Source organism: Mugil cephalus, chromosome 7, assembly GCF_022458985.1.
Source record: "Mugil cephalus isolate CIBA_MC_2020 chromosome 7, CIBA_Mcephalus_1.1, whole genome shotgun sequence".
Taxonomy (NCBI): domain Eukaryota; kingdom Metazoa; phylum Chordata; class Actinopteri; order Mugiliformes; family Mugilidae; genus Mugil; species Mugil cephalus.
In genome coordinates, this window is record NC_061776.1 from 24,658,653 (window position 1) to 24,679,374 (window position 20,722).

The 20,722-nt window shown below is 40.5% G+C and overlaps 1 protein-coding gene across 1 annotated transcript; it reads right to left on the minus strand.

The window, feature by feature from the left end:
- Positions 1 to 219: 219 nt before the first annotated feature.
- cop1 (COP1 E3 ubiquitin ligase) lies at positions 220 to 15,938 on the minus strand. Its single transcript, XM_047590399.1, has 20 exons — positions 15,015 to 15,938; positions 14,814 to 14,873; positions 14,298 to 14,395; positions 12,569 to 12,633; positions 12,314 to 12,433; positions 9,056 to 9,124; positions 8,826 to 8,885; positions 8,569 to 8,648; positions 8,285 to 8,348; positions 7,480 to 7,594; positions 6,630 to 6,765; positions 6,287 to 6,430; positions 5,859 to 5,967; positions 5,669 to 5,750; positions 5,436 to 5,552; positions 4,473 to 4,590; positions 2,869 to 2,993; positions 1,986 to 2,146; positions 1,825 to 1,869; positions 220 to 1,338 (listed from the first exon to the last, which is right to left on the minus strand). Exons 1-20 carry the CDS (start codon positions 15,353 to 15,355, stop codon positions 1,321 to 1,323), a joined length of 2,127 nt encoding a protein of 708 aa, XP_047446355.1. The 5' UTR covers positions 15,356 to 15,938; the 3' UTR covers positions 220 to 1,320.
- Between the last annotated feature and the right edge of the window lie 4,784 nt (positions 15,939 to 20,722).

The following is a 20,722-nucleotide window of genomic DNA, read 5'->3' on the forward strand; positions in this document are numbered from 1 at the left end:
GTACAAATGGTTACATATTTTTATATGTTTGAAATAAATTCATTAATTTGACCATTTCTGGTTATTGTGTGTAAGACCCTATGAGCTCCTTCTTTTTGAATGAGGTCAGAACACATTTTTACAGAAAGTCTGAGCTGGTCCACATAATTGCCACATCCATCTTGCTTCTATTCAGTGAGTTCCTTAGGCAAAAACAAAAGACCACCAACTCAACACAACTGTCTCGAAATAATTTATTCAGTTATACAAATACAAAACACCTCTCTCACTCATATCTTTATCATAAAATAGGCAGGTCTTGGTGGCGTTTCCCCAAATCCTCTTGATGTGTCATCACAGAAACTGACAGCAGTTTGTCTTGTGTTACAATGCAGCTCAATTCAGGTGGTACGTACTCAGCCTACATCACTTGGAGTAAATCGGTTGCTACTTTAAAAGAACTAAAACTGATCTTGCAGGGGTAGTCATTTTCCAACAAGCAACAAATAGCGCACATACACTGACAAAAAATATATATTCCAGTTCCAGGAGGCACTGTAGATCAACGCCTTAACTTACATGACAATTGATGTGATCACAGACAAAAATGTTGAGTCGCATATTGTTCTGAAGAAACAGCACAGAGAGATTTTCCATAATTCATTGGTCCTCCTTGACCTGTGTACACAACCTCACATTCTGCACTCTTAAGCCAGACAAGGACTGATACGCTGGACAGAATGAAATTCAAGTCATATTTATTAAAACTGGTTGCTCCCAATTTGAAAAACACAAAAACGACACAGAAGGGGGGAAAAAAAGGAGGCTGACAAACAATAGGGGGTATTAAAAGCTTCATGTAAAGACACCGTTTCATTTCTTCTTGTGCTTTGGCCTTTAAAAGAGAAAGTTGTAGCGTTTGGCTGGATGTACCACTGAAAGCAACAGCTTATTAAAAAAAAAAAAAAAGGAAAAAGAAAATGGTACAAGTTTTGATTTGACCTAAAACCTTAAAGAGGTGTTCTATTGTAGCTGATATAACTTTACTGACAAGAAACAAACTGCTTTTCGTAAGTCTCTTGTTCCGTTTTGTGCCCAAGTCAGGTCCTTGATTTGTTGCCATGACATGGCAGCTCATTTCCTCCTGCTATGCTGATGTACTGGTCCAGAGTCTTCGCCGCTGTCCGAAAACTTGGAGCTCTTGAAAATAACATTTTGATTATTTCATCTCTCCCGGTGCTCAGCCGACATACTGGCATCTCCCAGCATCAGACTGATCCAACCACCAAACAAAGAGAGGCTGACGGTAGATCTAATGTCCGCTGAAGATACGCCTCGTCTTCAGACGAGCTCAAGTACCTGTGCAGAGAGAGGAGACGCATGCAACCTGCTGTCAATGCTGTGATGCTTTGTGTAAGAAGAAAAGTTGCAATAAAAACATTTATCTACAAACTTTGATGACAGTTAATTAATTTCCCCACAGGGATGAATAAAGTCATATCTTACCTCTTATGTTAAGCGATATGATGAGAGCATTTTGAGGTATATTTCACCCAGATCATAAAACTATATTCTTGTAATTTAGACTTCATATGAGAAAGTTTTGAGTTTTCTATGCACTTTGACTGACGCAAACATCCAAGGCATTACATGAATAGATGTAAATTAGCCAAGTCCCCTTTATTGGTAAGCTTTCAACAAATTGTTAATATTCTCTATAAAATTGCTTGTTTTCTGTCTATTGAGCAAATGATGGAGCTCAAACTAGACAGGATAGTTTGTCTGGTGTTCAGGTTTGTCTAAGTTATTGTCATGCTTTATCTGTGAGTTTAACAAAAAACAAACCTTGATTGTTCCTTGACTGTTTGCAGCAATGAGTACGTTTGACTCCTGAAAAACAAAGGACGTGCATTAATTACCAACAAAACAATGGTTCACATATGTCTCTCCATGTTACCATTAAGGCCACATCAACGACGAGTCATTGATTATGAGGGTAAACTCACTCCATCAGGCAGAGCTCTCCAGCAGACAGCACTGACAAACTCGTTGGTGTCATCCTCCTTCTTGTCTTTGTCCAGGACACTCTTCACTGTGTCAAACTTGAATGTTAACAGTGTCTTGGAAAGTCCTTTGTAGTACAGATACAGGGAGTTGTTCTCACTGCCTACGCGCACACACACACACACAAAAAAATCTTTTGTTTAACGTCCATATTGGCATTTACACAGTCACAGCTACTGGGGCTGAACGACTCTGGATTTCCCTTTTTTTAAAGTCCAGTTGACATCGACTATTTGATGACGTCACACATAAACTCACTCGGTCAAAAGAAGGAAAAAAAAGATGTCAACTAATAGTACACAACAGAACTGGACAAAAACACATGAGCTTATCAATACCATGTGCTGCAGATAGCCTATTGGCACCGGCAATAACATCGAATAGTACTTCACAGTGGGATGTAAAATAATATAATGATAATAAACTGGGACAAAAAAAAAGTGGTGTATCTCCTAAGCAGATAAAGGTCTAACAACTTTAGACAATAAAATTCACCAGGTAATTGTTGATTTGTCAACCTCCTTCTCTCTGTTACCAGAGGACATTTGATGAAGGTGTTATTTGACTGTTGTTGAGAGGATTTGGACCGTTCGTACATTTGTTGTATTTCAGGACTGACTTACATAGTCTGCATGTGAAGTATTTCTACACACTTGATGAACTGCTGCTAATTTCCTGCAATGACTCACCGAGGCACCCATGTTATTATTGTCACATGATCGGTGAATCATGGCACAGCAGTAAAGTCGACTAGTCGGTTCAAACCTCTCACAGCCAGTCGTTTCTACCGAGGGAAATGAAGGAATGCAGTAATAAAGTGCTTACCACAGGCAACGTAGTCTCCATTGGATGCCAGGCCCACAAAGTTCTTCTCGTTGATGTGACCCTTGAAGGAGCGCAGGCAGTGAGGCTTGTTGACGTTCCACAGCTTCAGCTGACTGTCTGTAGAACTGCATATTACAGAGTGGAAGAACACAGGATGAGCCATGGACTGTATGCCTTCATGTAATGTGACATGTTAAACCTCTAGGGTCTCAGTCTCCTAATACTAACATTTTATGAATTTAGTACTTTCCTATCAGTACAATCTTGGCATTTTCAATACGTCTGATGTAACACACTGATCTGAACTCGCACAAAACAAAACTATATTTCATTAAATACCATCAGGGGTCCTCATTTACCTCAGAAACATAGTTTTATTTGAATCAGGCTTGGATTAGAAACCCAATTCCCATTATTTGGTGAGTATAATCGGTCATATTTTCAGCTCCTCTTTAATTGCAGCGTTATGCTTCCAGTACAAACTTAACTCTTCCTGGAATCATTTCAGATTAAAGTAGACAGAAGTTTGATTATGGTATTAGTCTTCAGGATATAGAGTTGAATTAAGGATGCATCATCAAGCTTGTAGATTGGCCCAAGCTCTTATTAAACAGTATATGTGGTGACAGATAAAATATATGCATTTTTTACTCTTTTTCTCTTTACTTTGGTGAGGAAATTCTGCAGTATAATGTTCCTTCTCAGGGAGCCACCAGCCATTATCAGAGACTAAGATTTTAATTTACAACTGGGTATTATATGAAGAAATGTAGTACACTATTTAAAAATTTCTTCACTATAAAAGGTTGTACTTGTGCCCATTTTCCTCAGATTTGAAATCTAAAACATCCTGTAAGAATCAAAAAGCTTTTGGCTGAACATTCTTTAAAGTTACCCAAGTGTGTTTTCTATGAAGTCTATTTATTTTTACTTGAAAATTGGTAAAGAAAATAAATCCAGTTCTTTGTCCATTCCATCGTCAATTTTCTGTGTGGAAAAAGTAGTCCTACGTGGTTTTCAGCAATAAACCAGCTGTTTCATTTTAACAGATGTTAACATGCCCAGCTCAGACACAACTTAAAAGATCACTTTCACCACAACGTTGCTTAGGTTAATTGTAACGTGTTGAACTATTTCTAGGGGAAATTAGTCTATGGCAGGCCGCCATAGTCTTGGCAATTAATGGGAAACAATGTTTGCATGAAATCCCAGCCTTGCACTGATTGCAAATGGCACAACTTCACACTGTTGAGTGAAACGCAGCCACCCGTCAACACTGCTGCTTCCTCTACATGTTTGCTTGTTAAAGTGCTTCACAGAGCGTGATGTCGTGCTGCGAGCATCATTTAAAGGAGTAAATAATTTATGTGATTGTAATCGATCTGAAGATCAGAACTGATGTTGCACAGCAGTTTTTTGGGACACAATTATTAGGACAGAGAACATAGTGAATAGGTTTAAGTGGGGTTACGTAGCAGGAATTATAAATGAAAATAACGGCACAGAGAAAATCTAAATGAGCTGCAGAAAGACGATTCTAATGCTGTCCGTTACTGTCCAAGAAACCAAACGTGACTGATGAAAATAAAGCTCAGCTGACTTACGCAGAAACAATCTCTTCTCCGTTGACAAACTTGGCGTAGGACACGGCTTTCCTGTGGCCTTTGAACACCATGATTGGCTGCTTAGTGTTGCGTAGATCGTAGTAGTGAACACAATGGTCTGTGAGCAAGAGGAAAAAATATAGATGTTTTTTTTTTTAGTGTCAGGTCTCTACAATAACAACCAAGGTATGCAGCTGTGGTCGAAAGATGGTAAAATTGTGTATTGTCTTGTTCTAACGAGAAATGTTCTCCATCGATTATGTTTTTGAGTAAGTGGTACACTGCGCCTGCTTGTTTTTACTTCGTTGCTCTGGCTTGAACACTAAACCAACAATTCAGGTCAAGCAGGGTTTTCTGCTTCCAGGCTTACTGGACCTGGACTGTAGGAATGAGTAAATGAGTTGGAGAAATTCACTGCGAGAGAAGACAGAGTTTGACAGAGAATACTTTAGTTCATCTGATGTTACATGAACGTGTTTAACTGAATACTTCTTGTAATTCGTATTCCTCCTTTGGGAGTGCAATAAATGAAATTTTCAGAAGTTTGTCTGGACCACCAGAGTCTGTATGACCGCAAAAGAAATTTAGTACTCTACAAGGAGAAACTGCAGTGGTGCGAGGCGAGCAACAATAACAATACATCACAGTACGAGAAAAACAAGTTACTTTGTCTGTGATTATGTGGACGGCTGGATGCTCCAAAACATTTCTCATCCGATTGATTTCTATTCAGTATGAACTTCTTAACATCTGAAAGTAATTAAACTGACTCAAGTGAGAAACCTGCAGCAGAGGTTTTTCGATTTCAGGTATACATATGGTTATGCGGTTAGAGAGAAACATTATCTACTACTTTTGGACAAGCTATCTGAATAACTACATACATCTGTGTCTATTTTGTTCACAATCAACACTTTGGACAAGACAAAGATGCATGAAGCGTTACGCAAATCCTGATCTTACCTGCACAACCGAAGGCCAGATGATATCTGGAGGTCGGGCTGAACTTAACACAGCAGACATTGGCTTTTGCTTCGATGCTGGCCACTGAGTTGTCAAGATTAGTTGACCACAACTTCACTGAAGAAGGAAAAATAACACAAAAAACACTTAACCATTAGAAAAAGTATCAAGAGACAAAAGCTGGAAAGCTGCAACATAAGTTATGTCTAATCCTTTCAGATATCCTCAATTACCTTTAGCATCATCAGAACCAGAGGCTAAGAGCTTGGGGTCCATCAGATTGAAGTCAACGCTCCAACACCTCTTTTCATGCTCCTGAAAAGAGGTCAGATACGGCCTTAGAAAGATTGTTTGACAAATATACAGATAAAGATAATGATTAACTCCAATCCTGATGGAAAAGCCATGCTCCAAGTCACACACCTGGTAGACTTTAGACCTCTGGCCAGTAAATCCATCCCACAGAATGACAGTACCCTCATAGTCGCTGCTGGCCAGAAGGTTCTTGTGATAACTGCTCCAGCTGATACAGCTACAACAAACAATGACATGAAGATTCAAGTCAGCCATCCCTTATATACTTACATGCACACATACAGGGAGCACAGTAAACTGTTTTTCACAAAATTATGCCATAAAAAGTGTTTCAGGTTTGGCTGTACATGTAAATTATTCCAGGTCACACTCAAGTCCAGTTACAAGGTTATTGATTTTGTTCTAAGCAGATCCTGCCTTCAGGTGAATGAATGAGATACAATCTACAGTCATATGTAACAGCACTTAGTGACTGGGTCTGAGGGCTGAGAGACACAGTTCCATCCTGCTGCTATATGAAGGAGGTCTTAGCTCACCTGATTTTGGAGTTGCAGGTCATTTCATTGACAGGGTAGTGGATGTCCACTGCATCCTGGATCACAGTGCCGTACTCAAACACCTTGATTTTCTTTGTGACGCCAGCAATGGCAAAGTAGTCACAGTCACGGTCGAACTCAATACTGAAACACAGGGGAGGACACACATGGTAAAAGCCTGATTGAGATTACACACATAAAAACTATGCAAAATACAACATGCACAATATAATGAAACATGTGTTTCTTGTTTAACGATGTGACAAAAGTAAATAAAATATGGACATTACAGATCAGTGTAACAAAAGACCGACACGTGAGTTTGATGTTTTCACTCTCATACCTGGAGACGATACTGGAGCCGTTATAGAGATCACTGGCGTAAGAGAGGGTGGCCAGCGGCCGCACAGAGTTGTAACGAGTGAACTTTGACAAACACTCCATGAAATCATCCAGCTGGTTCAAGTTTCTGCCCTCATCTGAAAACACCAGACACACAACATCAATATGCACGTTCTTGTGAACTATATATTGTGAAAAAATGTTACCATACAATAAGATTGAAAATTAATGTTGCATTTAAATATAGTTTCTACCACAATAAAATCCAAACAAAGGTCATCTTTTGTGTGAAAACCTATGACCATTCTTCCAGTGCTATCGTTTTAAACTGAAAAAAAAAAAAAAAAAAACCCTGCTGAGAGAATGTGCCCAACAAATCGTTACATAGTCCTTTATTCTTTCTGCTATTAAGCTTTTAACACAGACCTCACTCATTTTATCTATTTATTTATTGAATCTATTTAATTATTTATTGGATTTTTACTACTGATTTTATTGATCTTAATGAGCACTGATTTTGTGACTGATAAAGTACCCATTCACTTATTTCCTTGGCTTGTTTGTTTATTGGATTGATTGATGCATGCATGTGGAAAAGCTGCAAATGAATTGGCCTGTTGGGAAGAAGAAAGTTCTCTAAATCTGAGACAACATTCGGTGAAGTTTATGTGAAATACTCAAAATGACAAAAAAATAAATAAATAATAACACTGGGTGACAAACAACATCTCATTCAAAAAATATTCATGTGATTCTCTCATGCAGCTGTAGTCCAGTTTCTCCAATGATGTTCACAAAATATGCTGACCTGACGCATATTTAAACTGTCAACAAGAGCCAGTGACGAGTACCTGTGATGCGTGACATTTTGTTGGAGAAGTAGCACTGCTCCAGATCCTCAAAATGAGCCGTCAGCCTCTTCCTTCTTGATGCCAGCGTGCTGTTGTACCAGGTCTGACGCTTTACCTGAGGACACATCCACAACGGTTCAAATGATAAGAAGGAAAGTCGCTCTGACATCTGTTATTGCAAAGCTGAACAGTAGTTTTGAGAAGAATATTACAAACTGATTTTGTTTTAACATCAAAATGCATATTCAACTGCAAAAACATTAGGTACAGCAGTGAAAATGAATACACTATCTGATGTAACAGTCCTGATCTAAATGTCAGAAAGGTGATCATTCAACTGTATGGTCATGTTGGATGATGTAGTTTGTACTGCTGTTAATTAGGGTTTCTGTTATTTATCCAGGCTACTGATTAAAATGGGGTTGTCAAAATAATAGAAACATGTCAGTAAACAATACAATACAACAGTCCTACAAACCACAGCCTTCAGTTTTCTGTTATCTGAAACCAATGCTGAATAGCAGAACCCTAATGAACTCAAGAGTGTACGTCTAAACCCAACATGCCCTTCACCTAACATTTGCTGTGATCAGTATCTGTAGAAGAACTAAGTCATTGGGATATCTGACTAAGTTGACCTTATAGTGCCTTGGCCCTAAAACATATGGTCTGCTTCTACATTAAACTAAAAGACAACTTAACATTCGACACGTCAAGTTATACTGTGTTTCAAGACCATGAAAATATTAGACATGACTTGCAGTAAAAGAGCATTCTTAGCGGTTTGTGTGTCGCTGAAACATACCTGGGTCGCGCCACCAAATCCTGGAGGCTGGCTGTAGTCTGAAGTCTCCATAATACTACTACAGCTATACAACAACAAAACATACACACAAGCAGACGTATATTAAAGAACAAGGAACAGTAATGCAGGAGCCTATATCACCTTGAAAATATGGATTTGTTTTGCCATTAGCGCAGTAGCTGCTTCATAAAAATAAAGTTGCAATTACTATTTCTGCAGACAATTGAGAAAAAACAAATGTTATGTATGGACATAATTTACTGGAACACAGGGATGAGTAGTACCTGGGTGCCGGAGATGGAGCCTCAACATTAGGCACTGTACACTCTGGCTCCATCATTGGAGAGTACAGGCCACTCATTTCCTGGAAAATGACACGGAAATAACATGTCAGTCTCAAGCTGTTATGATCAGGGGTTCCAGCTGTTGTCATTTCACAGTATAATCAAAATTCATAAATCAGGCACACATCTCATAAGAACATGATGTGAATGCAGGTTTGGTGGTTATTAGTTAGTGGGAGTGGATAAGTTCCGTTTACCTCGACGCGCTTAATGTCTTCTTCAAGAAAGTTGAGCTCTTTCTGTAGCTGCTCTAGTTGCTGTTGACAAAGATAAACAGATAAACATGCTGTTCTTTTCATTCTAGATATTTTTGTGTTTCTCTTTTTTTTTTAATCCTTTTGTAAAGCTGTCTTCTGTGCCTTTGCCACTACAAAAGCTCTGTGTGGCTCTTTTTTTTTTTATATTGTGGAAATGAAAAGCGTAGTACCTCTCTCTTGTTTCTCCTGGCTTCTTTAAGAAACTCCATGAGGATCTGTCTCTGAGCTGCTTGGGATTCCTAGTGGAGATACAGACATAATCAAACACAGAACTGGAGCCACACAATACCTACGCTGGTCCACGGAGCAGAGATAGTATTTTCCTCCCTCAGGGGGACAGTAATACTCAATACTCTTAATAAATATAATACAACGGACATAATATTATTCATTAAACTACCAAGCACAGATGTAAAATGTACGAGCACCTTAACAGTTTTTCACTGACTTTTGTCTGATTCTTTGTTGGTTCTGGAAAACAATAACACTACTGAATGGAAGATCTAATAACAAGGTAAAAAAAAGTATCCAAATGTCACTCTTAGGCTTATGTATTTTTGGGAGTGAGCAAATTGCGTATGTAAATCAGAACACTCTGTAGTAACGTGTTTCAGTAAAGTGTGTTGGGAAATGAGAAAGCTCGGCAGTAATGCTTCGACTGCAGTTCCCTGACTTAACTGCAGGAGCTCGTTAGCACAAAGCTGACACGAGCTTCTCCTAAAAATCCTTTTGCGACAGTGAAATCTGTTCCAGCTTGCAACAGGCCTTTTGTTGCATTTCAGACCTCAGTTGCTGTGCTGACTGTTCTCGCGACAATAGGACACATGTTCCGCCCCTCTTTTGATTCTGCTGCCATTACAGGGTCAAAGTGTGCACGAGGCCCTTAGTTTGAAAGGACTAGGGATCTGGAAAAAACATCTACTACATCCTAATTAGAAAATCAAGGGAAATATCTACATGTGCTCAAACACTGGTACTACACCACTGATTAAGTAAAATGAAAGACAGGCAAAACAAATGCATGTCCAATCAGATAAAAACTGAAATTAAACATGTCCAGAAACAATTTATCTGAAGGGAGTGAGAACACACGCACGTTCTAATGATGAATGAGTAATGTGCCCTGTATGGAATAAAAGCAGCTTCTGAATTCAGCCAGCTGGCAAGATGTACAACTCTACCAGAAAAATGTATTGAAATAACATGAAAGTAGAGGAGGGGAGGGCAGGGTCAGCGAGGAATACTGGTACCAGCAGTTTAGCTGTAGACGGCATTTAGGTCATCGCATTAAAGGCCACTACAAGAAGAAGTGATCGCTCTCATCATGAAGGCTGACAGTACAACATTTCAGGGTCAACCACCAACTCCAGGAAGCTGAACATCTGAATGATTTCTCAACTGTGTCATTTCATTTACATCACACGCAGAAGCACAGAGAGACAGAACCATGAGTATCAGAGATGCAGACAATCCTAAATGAGCATAAATGCCTTTGTGTGTCTTTACACACAAACACACACAAGATGATGAGTATCACAAAACAACACCAACAAGGAAATAGCGATGGTGACAAGTCCCTGCTGCTTTAGTGCCGTTTATTTAGTGCCGGCTGAAGGCATTCTTGGCTAGTGGTGTGACATTTTGGTGCAACTCAGAAGAAAGGCACATAAGGACCAGTTAGGTCCATATATTTTTGGACACTGTGTGTATTGTCTTCTTACACCAACAAGCTGCACACCTTTTAAAGCTTTTTCAAAAAAAGATCAATCATGGTCTCATCAGACTGTAACACATATTTCCACTGACTTCTGGGAGACTGATTAGACTGTACATGTCAAAGACACAGTTTCTAATCAGTCCAACAGGGACCCTGTCTAGTAATGGACACACTCTGACAAAGCGCTGATGTGACAGACCGTATGTCAACAGGACACAGTAGGTTGTGGTTCCTACTTCTCTTTTCATGTCACAACTGACAAAAACACAAAAAGGGGATGTGTCAGACTTTTCCGACAGTGTGTTTTTGGGCCTTTGCCGTTCTTTATCTACTTCCCATCAGTTTTCTGTGTGGAAAAATGTAGCGCTGGTTCAGCCTCAAACCAGTCTTTCCTTATCTGTCACAACACAACCTGGATGATGAAAATGCAACACAATGTGCTAACTTACTGGATGATATTTCACTTGACTTTAATTTAAGTTTGATTTTCATCACTTCTATACTGTCATTAATGTTAACTATAAATCATTTTCAAATGAGACTATGGCAGGTTGTCATAGTCCAGGCAAATAATGGAAACAAAGCATGCATGAACTCCCAGTCTTGCACTGATTGCAAACGGCATCATTTTCATTTAGTGAAATGCAGCCAAGGATTAAATTGCTTCTTCCTCACTATGTTTCCTTGTTAAGTCAAGGCAGCCGCTGAACGTGACGTCATGCTGTGAGCATCGTCTAGACTCGGAATCGATAACATCTGAGGCCTGCAATTCCAATGGGTTGTAAAAGCTGGAACAGGTTCGAAGTCGGAACTGGTTTGCGATTCCCACCCCTACTAATTAATAGTTCCATTCATATGACACAACACCACTGGATGTTTTTTTTTTTTCAAGCCTCAGGACACTGCATACACTCTGTGACCAATTTTCTTAGGTACAATTATACAGGGTGTAGGGTAATCCAATACAAATGTACTTTTACACTCATGTGCATAACAAGCATGGAAAAACAAACTCAATAGTGTCATCCAGAAAGTATGAGCGCAATAATTAACACATCTGAATTTATGCATTTCTGATAATGTTACCTAGAGCTGAGCATACTGAGCTTTGGAAAGGCCTGGTCTGTGGTATTGCATTGCTTAATATCCTGCAGATGCAACCAATAAAATGGCCACTGATTGTACGTAATATGTTATGACTGATTGAAGATGTTACCGCCAGACATGTCAGGGAACACACTGTCCACTCTGAAATGGGACAAAATTCATATGAATCTTGATTTAAGTCAAAAATTATTTTTAGCTGTGTCCTCGCAGTCAGAGAAATACAGAAAACACAGTATGACAAGTAATAGACTTCTACAAACTAAATTTAGCCAAAATATTGCCAACAAATCTACCTGTAAAGGAAAAGTGTGACAGAAACAGAGTGAAATGCATTTTTGTTTGTTGTGACTAACCATGTCTTCGGTCTGTAGAAATGCCAGCATGGAGCTGGCTATCCAGTCAAATACAGATTATTGTTTTTATAATAATATTTATTAATCTGTTACGGTTAAGATGAATGATTATTTGTAGTGTCCTATAAAAAGTTACATGAGGAGTGCAAAGTGTAAATCACAGGGCTTTCCATCCTCGTGTAGAACAATCCAAAAAGTAAATGCCAAAACTTGATAAAAAAAAATATGATCACTCTTAGACTGTCACTTACCGCCTCCAGCTGCTTTTTCTTCTGGACCAGGAGTTCCAGCATCAGATTGACATTTGCCAGGTCCAAGTTCTCTTGATCAGGACTCAAAACATCCTGGAAGACTTGCCACCTAGACCCATTCTGGGGGGGGGGGTCATACACACTTATCAGTTACAAGCAAAAGAGTTTTTCCAAAATTGAGACAGTTAAAATTATTCTACAGGAAGAAAGACAATATAAATCCATTATAATATATGGTGCATGTGTTGCACTTACAGGATGATCTAATTTTAGTCTCTTTTCCTCCGACCGTTGTTTCTGTTTAAGGATGAGTTCATTCACTGGAATATAGTGGGGTAGGGTGGATGAGAAAGGAGGAAAAGCACATGACAAACATTACCAGCGTGTAACTTGAAAAACAAAACAATGAAACTTTTGAGTGGGGTTAGTTACCTAGAGAATAAACTAGAATTTCTTCACTTATATCATCTACAACCAGTCATATTGTCTATGACACATATACACCCATTTGCCAGTTCATTAGGTACGGTAGTGAAAACATAAATTCATAATGGCTCAGTTCAGTTTATGTTTAAAAAGGTTCAAAAAGGTCATTCACCTGTATGGTCATTTTGAAGGATGTATGTTGTGGTGCTGTTATTTAGCCCAGCCCACTTACTAAAATGCATGTAAAACAACACAATTCAACAGTGCTACAAACCACAGCCTCCAATATGAAAACACACCTGAATCAACAACTCTGTTATTTGACACAAATGATAAATACCTTACTCTTCAGGAAGCCAACATTTCCTGTTGGACTGCTATAAGCATTCATTTTTAATACTGTACCTAATGAACTGGCAAGTGGCTGTGTAGTAAAAATACAGAATTTATTTCAAACGGGTATGAAAGTCATTACTTTATTCTAAATGCACGTTTCCAATGACTAATAAACATGTCTTGTGTTCATTTAAGCCCCATTTGCAAAGAAGTAGTTTTACCTGCAAAAGTCATGTGACTTAGAAATTACTCAACTGGACTTTCTCTGCAAGAAAATAGTCAATAGTTTTGCAAGGCAATATTCACTTTACAGATTACGGACATGGCCGATTTGCACAGGATTAAGATGCAAACAAACTCTACAATAATAACAAATTACTAAAGGTAATACTTGTGCATGTGCAAATAGGGCTTCAGAGACCAATTTTACAGATGCGTATGAAGGACTGTTGGAGAGCTTTATCACATGGTGCAACAATAATCACACGCAGACACAATATCAGCAAAAGCAATAATGGAGAGAGGGACGAGAGGACCCCATGACCTGCTTACTATTCAGAGAGGGCAGGGTGGAATCCTATTACACATTTGTTTAACATAATATTATATTGAACATTTTGTCACAGAGGATAACTTCTTCAGTTATGGCAAAAGGAATTGTGTTTTAAGAGGGTACAATATTGCTGATTTGGACAAAGGTTGAAGAAAATCCCGACACATTATGTCCCTGAGCTCAGCTGTTACTAATGTAGAGTCAGAGGCAACAATGTAATCTCCACTAGCCTCGTTATCACACAGACTGGGGTAATGTGCATTCAAAACTCCTACAGTGTACTTTTATTGCACTGTAGTTTGTCCTCTTCAGGATGAGAGACCATGAATTGTACCCATAAAGAGCATAATGTATGTATTTATCACACATGTCAACACAAGACGTTCTGTGAAGAGTATTTCTTGTGCTCAGACTCAAACTTATATTAAAAAAATATATATATATAAACAGAACTATTCTATTATTTCACTGTAGTATTGATCCTTCACTAAATATCAAAAATAAAAAAATCAAATGATGTGATTTTAGAATCCTGATGTAGTACAATGACGAGATGATAGAAACCATGTATTTTCATGGTGACCATAACAGTGAAAACCAGAGATTTTTCTTCTCATCAGAAAAAGCTTTAAAAGAGCAGACCTCAAGCCTCTACCTCAGAGTACCTACCAAGAAAGTTTGGGAAAAGTTGGTCCACATTATCGACAATGTAGTTGCACTTGGGACATCTGTTGCTGTCTTCCAAGCTCTGGCGGATACACTTGAAACTGCAGAGAGGAAGGGAAACAAAAATGGGCGTTTAATAGCCGAAACGCTACAGGGAGATAAAGACGGAATGAAGAACGGGACAAGCAGTAATCATGCCAAGCGTGAAAGCAAAACTCCCCACTCCCCACCGAGCACAGACAGGTTTGACTGCTTGGGTCTCACACTGTGTTTGCACATTAAAATCATGTACAAGGACAAAACCAAAGCTTGTGTCAATGATGTAAAGCATTATGTGATTATAAAGAGGTCACCATTAACCACAAGTTTTTGTTTTCTAGTTCAACTAGCCTTAGGAATACATGTGATGCATATGATTTTCTTGTAGAGGGCACAAGTCATGGGATGGGACTATACAGATCCTCAACAGGTGTGTCATCCTCGTCCGACCAACTATCCCACTCCCTCCAACACACTTACCAGAAACTGTGGCCACACTTCGTCATGTGTGCCTCCTCTATCATTTCGAAACAGATGGGACTAAAAAGAGGCAGAAAACAGGATCAAATGTCAGCTCTCAAAACTTTTGCAACGCTGCCACTAAACTGCAGCTACGATGTAGAGAAATGAACATTTCCTAAGGCAGTTTTTCCTTCCACGTCCACCCCCGAGAAGACTCACCAGACAAAATCATTGCTCTTATCTTCGTATGAATTCAAGAGGCCGTTGCATAATGGGGCTTGGTGTAGGGATCTCTTTCTGGTGCCCGAAGACGCAGCGGGTCGGCTCAGGGAAGCTAACCCGCCCCGGGGCGACGGCACGGGGGCCAAAGTTGGAACAGACGCGCCGCCGTCGCCTGCTGCTGCCCCGGTCCGGGAGGGCACACCATTTCCAGAATTGCTACCATTACTTGTGACGGCGTTGCTCCCACCGCCGCCGTTCGTGCTCCCCGTGCTGTTGCTACTCGTGCTGGGCACTGAACTCGCCCCGCCAGCGAGTTGCTGCGGCCGGTTGTTTGACATAACGCTAGGCCGGCCAGAAACTCCCACAAAATCCGCTGCGTTGCTGCTCACAGCATCCGGGCAGAGCTACTCTTTGGCTACTTTAGCAGGTTTGCTAACTAGCTGTCTCGCTCAGGTGCTAGCATCCTGGGGGAAGGCAACAGCGGCCGAACATCCAGCGCATTTATACTTGTCCACTTGGCGTCTGTCTCGCGTTTGCCACTGGTGGCGTGTTTCAAAATCACAGGCCTACAAAGCACTCCAAAAAGACACGGACACTAAAACGGACAACAAAATAACCACGTCTGCGTTTGTCCGGGAGATTAGCCGGCTAGCTACCGTTAGCTACGGATAGAAGTCTCTTCAGTTTCCTCGATTACTCAGGTAGCCATCGTCCTCCCGGCTTTCAACTACCGCCCCCTAGCGAAAAGGAGTTTAAGTGGGCGGCTGGAAATATCTAGTTTAGAAATTATGCCACGGCTGTTAATTAGTGTTTCTACGGAAGAGTATTGTACGGAAGAGTATTGATTAGGACCCATACACCCATGAGAGAAAAATGAGAGGAGGTAGTGTTTTTTTTCCGAAGCATGGTTCATCTAACGGTCTGCAACGGTACTTTGTAGCAGCAGTCACATGCGCAGGAAAGATTGACTTTTTTCTCGACATTGTAATTCGAGTTTATTCTCGACATTTCGACTTTTTTTCTCCAAATGCATGCTGAGACAAAAATCTACCTCCTCTTTTTTTCCCTCTCTCATGGGTGGCGCGAATAGCTACTCTTCCGTAGTCTTTCAGCATGAGCCATTACAACAGTTTTCATTTTTTTTTAAATGTCCTTATTTGTCATTTAGTTACCTATTTTTTTAAATCATTTTTATGTCCATTTATTTCAATCAATACATAAAATAGAAATATATAGATGCCTTTCTAAGCTACAAATAGGGAAACATATATTGTGGTGCAACCATATCCAACAGTGCCATAAAAATATATGAGTCGTAGAGAGTTGTTTATTGTGTTATACTTTTGTGGTGAACAATGGCGTGAACCATCTTTTTTTCTTTTTCTATCAGTTGCATAACGTGTGGAACAAAATCTCTCATATATATGATGCTGCTAAAACCGCACAAAAAAAACACAAGGGCCTTTGAGGAGTCAAACATTTCAGGTGGGAAGACGCATATAAATGTTTCTATTTATGTATTTATGTTTCTATTTCTCTGCTCTCACAGTGTCTGAACTTGCAGAGGTTATAAGTGAACCAATCTGTATCCACTCATGTTCTATTTATTTGGTTCCGTGTGTGCTAAATGATCCCCGTGAACACATACAGTGTGTGTGATCAGCAAAAGAAAAGAAATAGATCAAATTCAGTTATTTTCATTGGCTATGTCCACTGAATACGCACTAATCAATAAAAGGCCAGCGTATGAGCGAATTGATATGACCGAGATTCAGTGTGATGATGTGATAATTACCTCAGACTTGATTTTTGTACTGGGTTCAAGGATATTCATGATGTCTAAAGTGTCAAATGTACCCTACTGTGTACACACCACAGACAAGAACGTTTGAAGAATCTCAGCGTGTCGTGGAAAAACAGTACGTTCTCAAACTTGTCCTTTTTTTTCCAGATGACATTCCCTTCACGTCAAAAACAAGCAGGTAGGTCGCATCCACGACGTGCGGCCGTCGACCGGGCCAAGAAAAACAGTGTCGTGTCATTCAAGCATCCACCTGCAGCTTTGCAAATAAAACCCGAGGAGCCCTAACATATTCACCCTCACAGTTTATCCAGCCTGCTACTTGCTTTTCCATTTTTACCTCCACATGGGCAAACAAGGGATCCACGCACGACATGGATTTTCCCCTGTTTTTGTTTGCGGAAGGAGTTTATATGTATCGTTAAGGAGCCCGGTTAGGATGTGGAGTAAGGTTTTCAGCGAGAGGAAAGTTACTGGATACATCGAAAAGTAAATTAATTTCATTGGAAGAGACCACCGGGTGAAATCGTCTTGCTCTCTGCTGCATATGTGAGCCGCGCTGGGCTCAAAACTGACGCAGATTTTAATGCATATGGATTTGAATCATAGCCGATGGCGATAAAAACCTACAAACATGAGAAATGTTTTTTTTGTCACCCCCCACACGTCAGCCCTGCTTTTAAGTCTTTAAACGTGACCTCTCGGTGCAGATATAAGAACAGCGCGCAACTTTCAGACACGAACATTTTTTAGCTGATGATTTGCACACCTCACATGCTCCACACATTCAACAACTGACTCCTTTGAGCGAAACACCTGCACCCCCGTATACACACCGTGTTGCGTTTGCACCCCCTCCGCTTGTCTCCCTCCCCGCTTTCTATTTCATACCAGCGGTGGTGAAAAGCATGCCTCCTTTCTTTCTTTCTTCCCCTCCTCATTTGTCCTGCACATCAGCCTCGGATTTTCTCCCATCGGGTCCCCCCTCCTTTGCATCAGGAACCAGGTTATGTGTGTGTGTGTGTGTGTGTGTGTGTGTGTGTTCGTGTCGGCGGGGTAGAGAGAAGGGTCAACCGTGTTGGGGTGGGGGGCTGGAGAAACTAATGAGCGAAAGAGCGGGTAAGGAAAAGTGTGTGCGTGTGTGTGTGTGAAAAACAAGAGAGAAGGGAAGACAGAGAGTGGGCCTCAGGGTCGGTGGGGTCAAGACGGACAAACTCAGATGAAGGATAATCTGTGGAGGTCTCCTACAGTGGGGGGTGAGGCCCCGGCGGGGCACGCCCATTCAGATGCTCCCTCCCTTGCGCACTCATACTAGACGCCGCTCACCCTGCCATTGCTTTCTTCCTCTCCTTCTCCTCTATCTCTTACTTCATCCTCTCTTTCCCTGCCTTTTTGTTGCATTCTCTAAGCCTCCCATTTCTCTTGTTTCTTTTTCTTTTTTTCGTTCTTTTTTTTTTTTTTTATCTTGCACGGTTGCAGCTGGATTTCAAAGGGCACTTCCCCAGCAGAAAAAAGCTGAATGTTTAGCAGACAGATCCTTCAGTCAGGCAGGCTGGGATTGTGGAATTCCTGCCTCCCACTCTTTAGGAACCGTTTTTTTGCCCCTTAAGAGGCCCCTGCCATAACTGCCAGCGGCCTCCTCCTCCATCTCCATCTCCAGCCTAGCCCTGTTTGCAAATTGAGCAAAACAAAAAAAAAAAAGAAAACAACAAAAAAAGTATGATCTGGGATAGAAGAAGGGGTAAAATTTGTGAAGGCTAAAGGTGTGGGGCAACAGCTGCTCAGCAGAAGTTTATTTAAGATGTATTTAATGACCAATTAGATGATGAACAATGAGTGGAGACATGAAATTATTCACATCTCATAAAAAAAAACACACCTGCACAAATCAGTATCATAACGGTGAAAATAAATCACTGACGGCTGAAGCTCCAAATTTTCTAACAATATGGTATAGTTACAACGGTTTACCTTTGAGGTCAGCATAGGTTTTTTTTTTTTTGTAGCGTCTGGAATCATCACTGAAAGTACACCTGTCTTTCCAATTAGAGGTCCTGCACAAGTTGCCAAAAGCTGTTTTTCCATTTGCAAGGTATTTGTAATGAGCAGAAATGTTCATCCATGCACTGTATGATAAGCTCCAAAAGCACATAGCTAGTTTGCAGGCACAAAAAAAAGACCTTTTAACACACACGTGTGTCCACACAATGTGGATAACGCTGGAAGCTGTGCAAAACTCAATGTAACCGAAGGCACTGACACTGTGCTCTGCAATATCATCTACTGTATACCTGTATAAAATAAAGTAGTATTTCTCTACTGTTTAACAGATATCAATGTGGCCAGGCTGTTTGGATTTCACAGCATGGATGGGAACACATATGTATACAGTCACAATAGAAAAAAACAGTAGCCTGTAATATTCAGTCTTTGGAAACATAGTTGAGGAAAAAACAATGAAAGCGTCTCCTTTTACTTTTTTTTAAGAGTTCGACCTCATCTGTCAGACTTTTTCAAAAGTTCTTAGTCTGCAGAACAATCTCTGATGCGCAGCTGGGACAAAATAAAGAGAGATGGTCTGTGTTTATGCATATGACTGTGTGCAAGTTTACATTATGTTAGATTTTTTTTTCCAAGACAGAAATTACAGCAAAAGGCGACCTGTCGCCCCCCCCCAACCCCACCCCACCCCACCCCTCTTTTTCATTTGTCCGGTTCACCTGATGATTTCTCGCACTTTTCAGGGGCCCTTTTCAGCCCTGCCTTCGGCCAACGGGCAGCAGTTAGGCAGCAGGTAGCATATTTGGTTGATAAAAAAAAAGAAAAAAAACTGCAAGAACCCTTTTCATGTGCAAGACAGATGTTTTGCCTGTCTGCGTGTTGTACCACTAAAGAGAAGGCGAGAGTCTGAATGAGAGGGAGCGAGATAGATGAAGGGAACGGGCGGCAAGGACTGAAGGTGAAGGGGGGTCACTCTAACCTCATCCCTTCCACTTGGGGGGAGTAGACAGAGAGGAAGAAAGAGACTGAGGGGTAGCAAGGGAGAGATCAAACGCACTTGTGTGACCGGAGCAGGAGAAAACACACTCTGCACCAGCATCTCAGCCACCTCCACCGTCATTCACCCGTTACCACAGTAAAACTTTCCCTTAAGAAGACACGGACAGTGGTGGAAAGGGAGTATATTTACTCAGGCACCGCGCGTAGGTATTTTGTTCCAATTTTTCCCCCCTAACATGTTTAAGAACAAACGTTCAGGTTTAAATCAAAGGGACATACAGCATCTATGATAGGAAAAAACACGCTCTCATATGGATTTAACAGCCAAAAAGCATATCAAGTACCATCAAACAGCTCCACGGGGAGAGCTGTAAAGTGCTTCTTACACACATTACAGTTGCTATGATTGTGGATGTCGCTCATATGCAGCCACATCCTGCGCGGAGACTTTTGGCTGACATTAATAGGATACTTGCAATCTTGATTTACAGCGTTTTGCCAGACGTGGAAATAATGCACAGATTCTTCACCCGGAGTCAGAGTAGAAATATGCAATAAAGAATTGCTCCTATTCTGAAAGCCATTGCAAGTCTTCAGTGGGTGGTGGGGAATGGATCGCGCGCCGTGTTTTACAAGCTGCATCACATTCAAAGTAAATGGTGGAGTAAAGTATTTCCCTCTAAAATAAATGAAAAAATAAATCTCTCATGTGCAGTATCGGCGCGTTTGCTGTTACAACTTGAACACACGACCGCTGCTTGCAACACTCTTGTGCTGGAACCTTCACTCAAAAAAAATATGTGCACTTCTTCCACCGCCCGGTGATGGATGGATTTGTGGATGGATGAGGTCAGGACAAGTACAATAAATACATAAATAACATTTACAACCTCTTTCCTGTCTC

Coding starts and splice junctions, on each gene's coding strand:
- cop1 (XM_047590399.1), bottom strand. CDS start 15,355: ATGTCAAACAACCGGCCGCAGCAACTCGCTGGCGGGGCGAGTTCAGTG. Junction 12,634..14,297: donor ACTTTTCCCAAACTTTCTTG/GTAGGTACTCTG, acceptor ACTATATTCCAG/TGAATGAACTCATCCTTAAA. Junction 6,766..7,479: donor CAAAATGTCACGCATCACAG/GTACTCGTCACT, acceptor TGGTGTTTTCAG/ATGAGGGCAGAAACTTGAAC.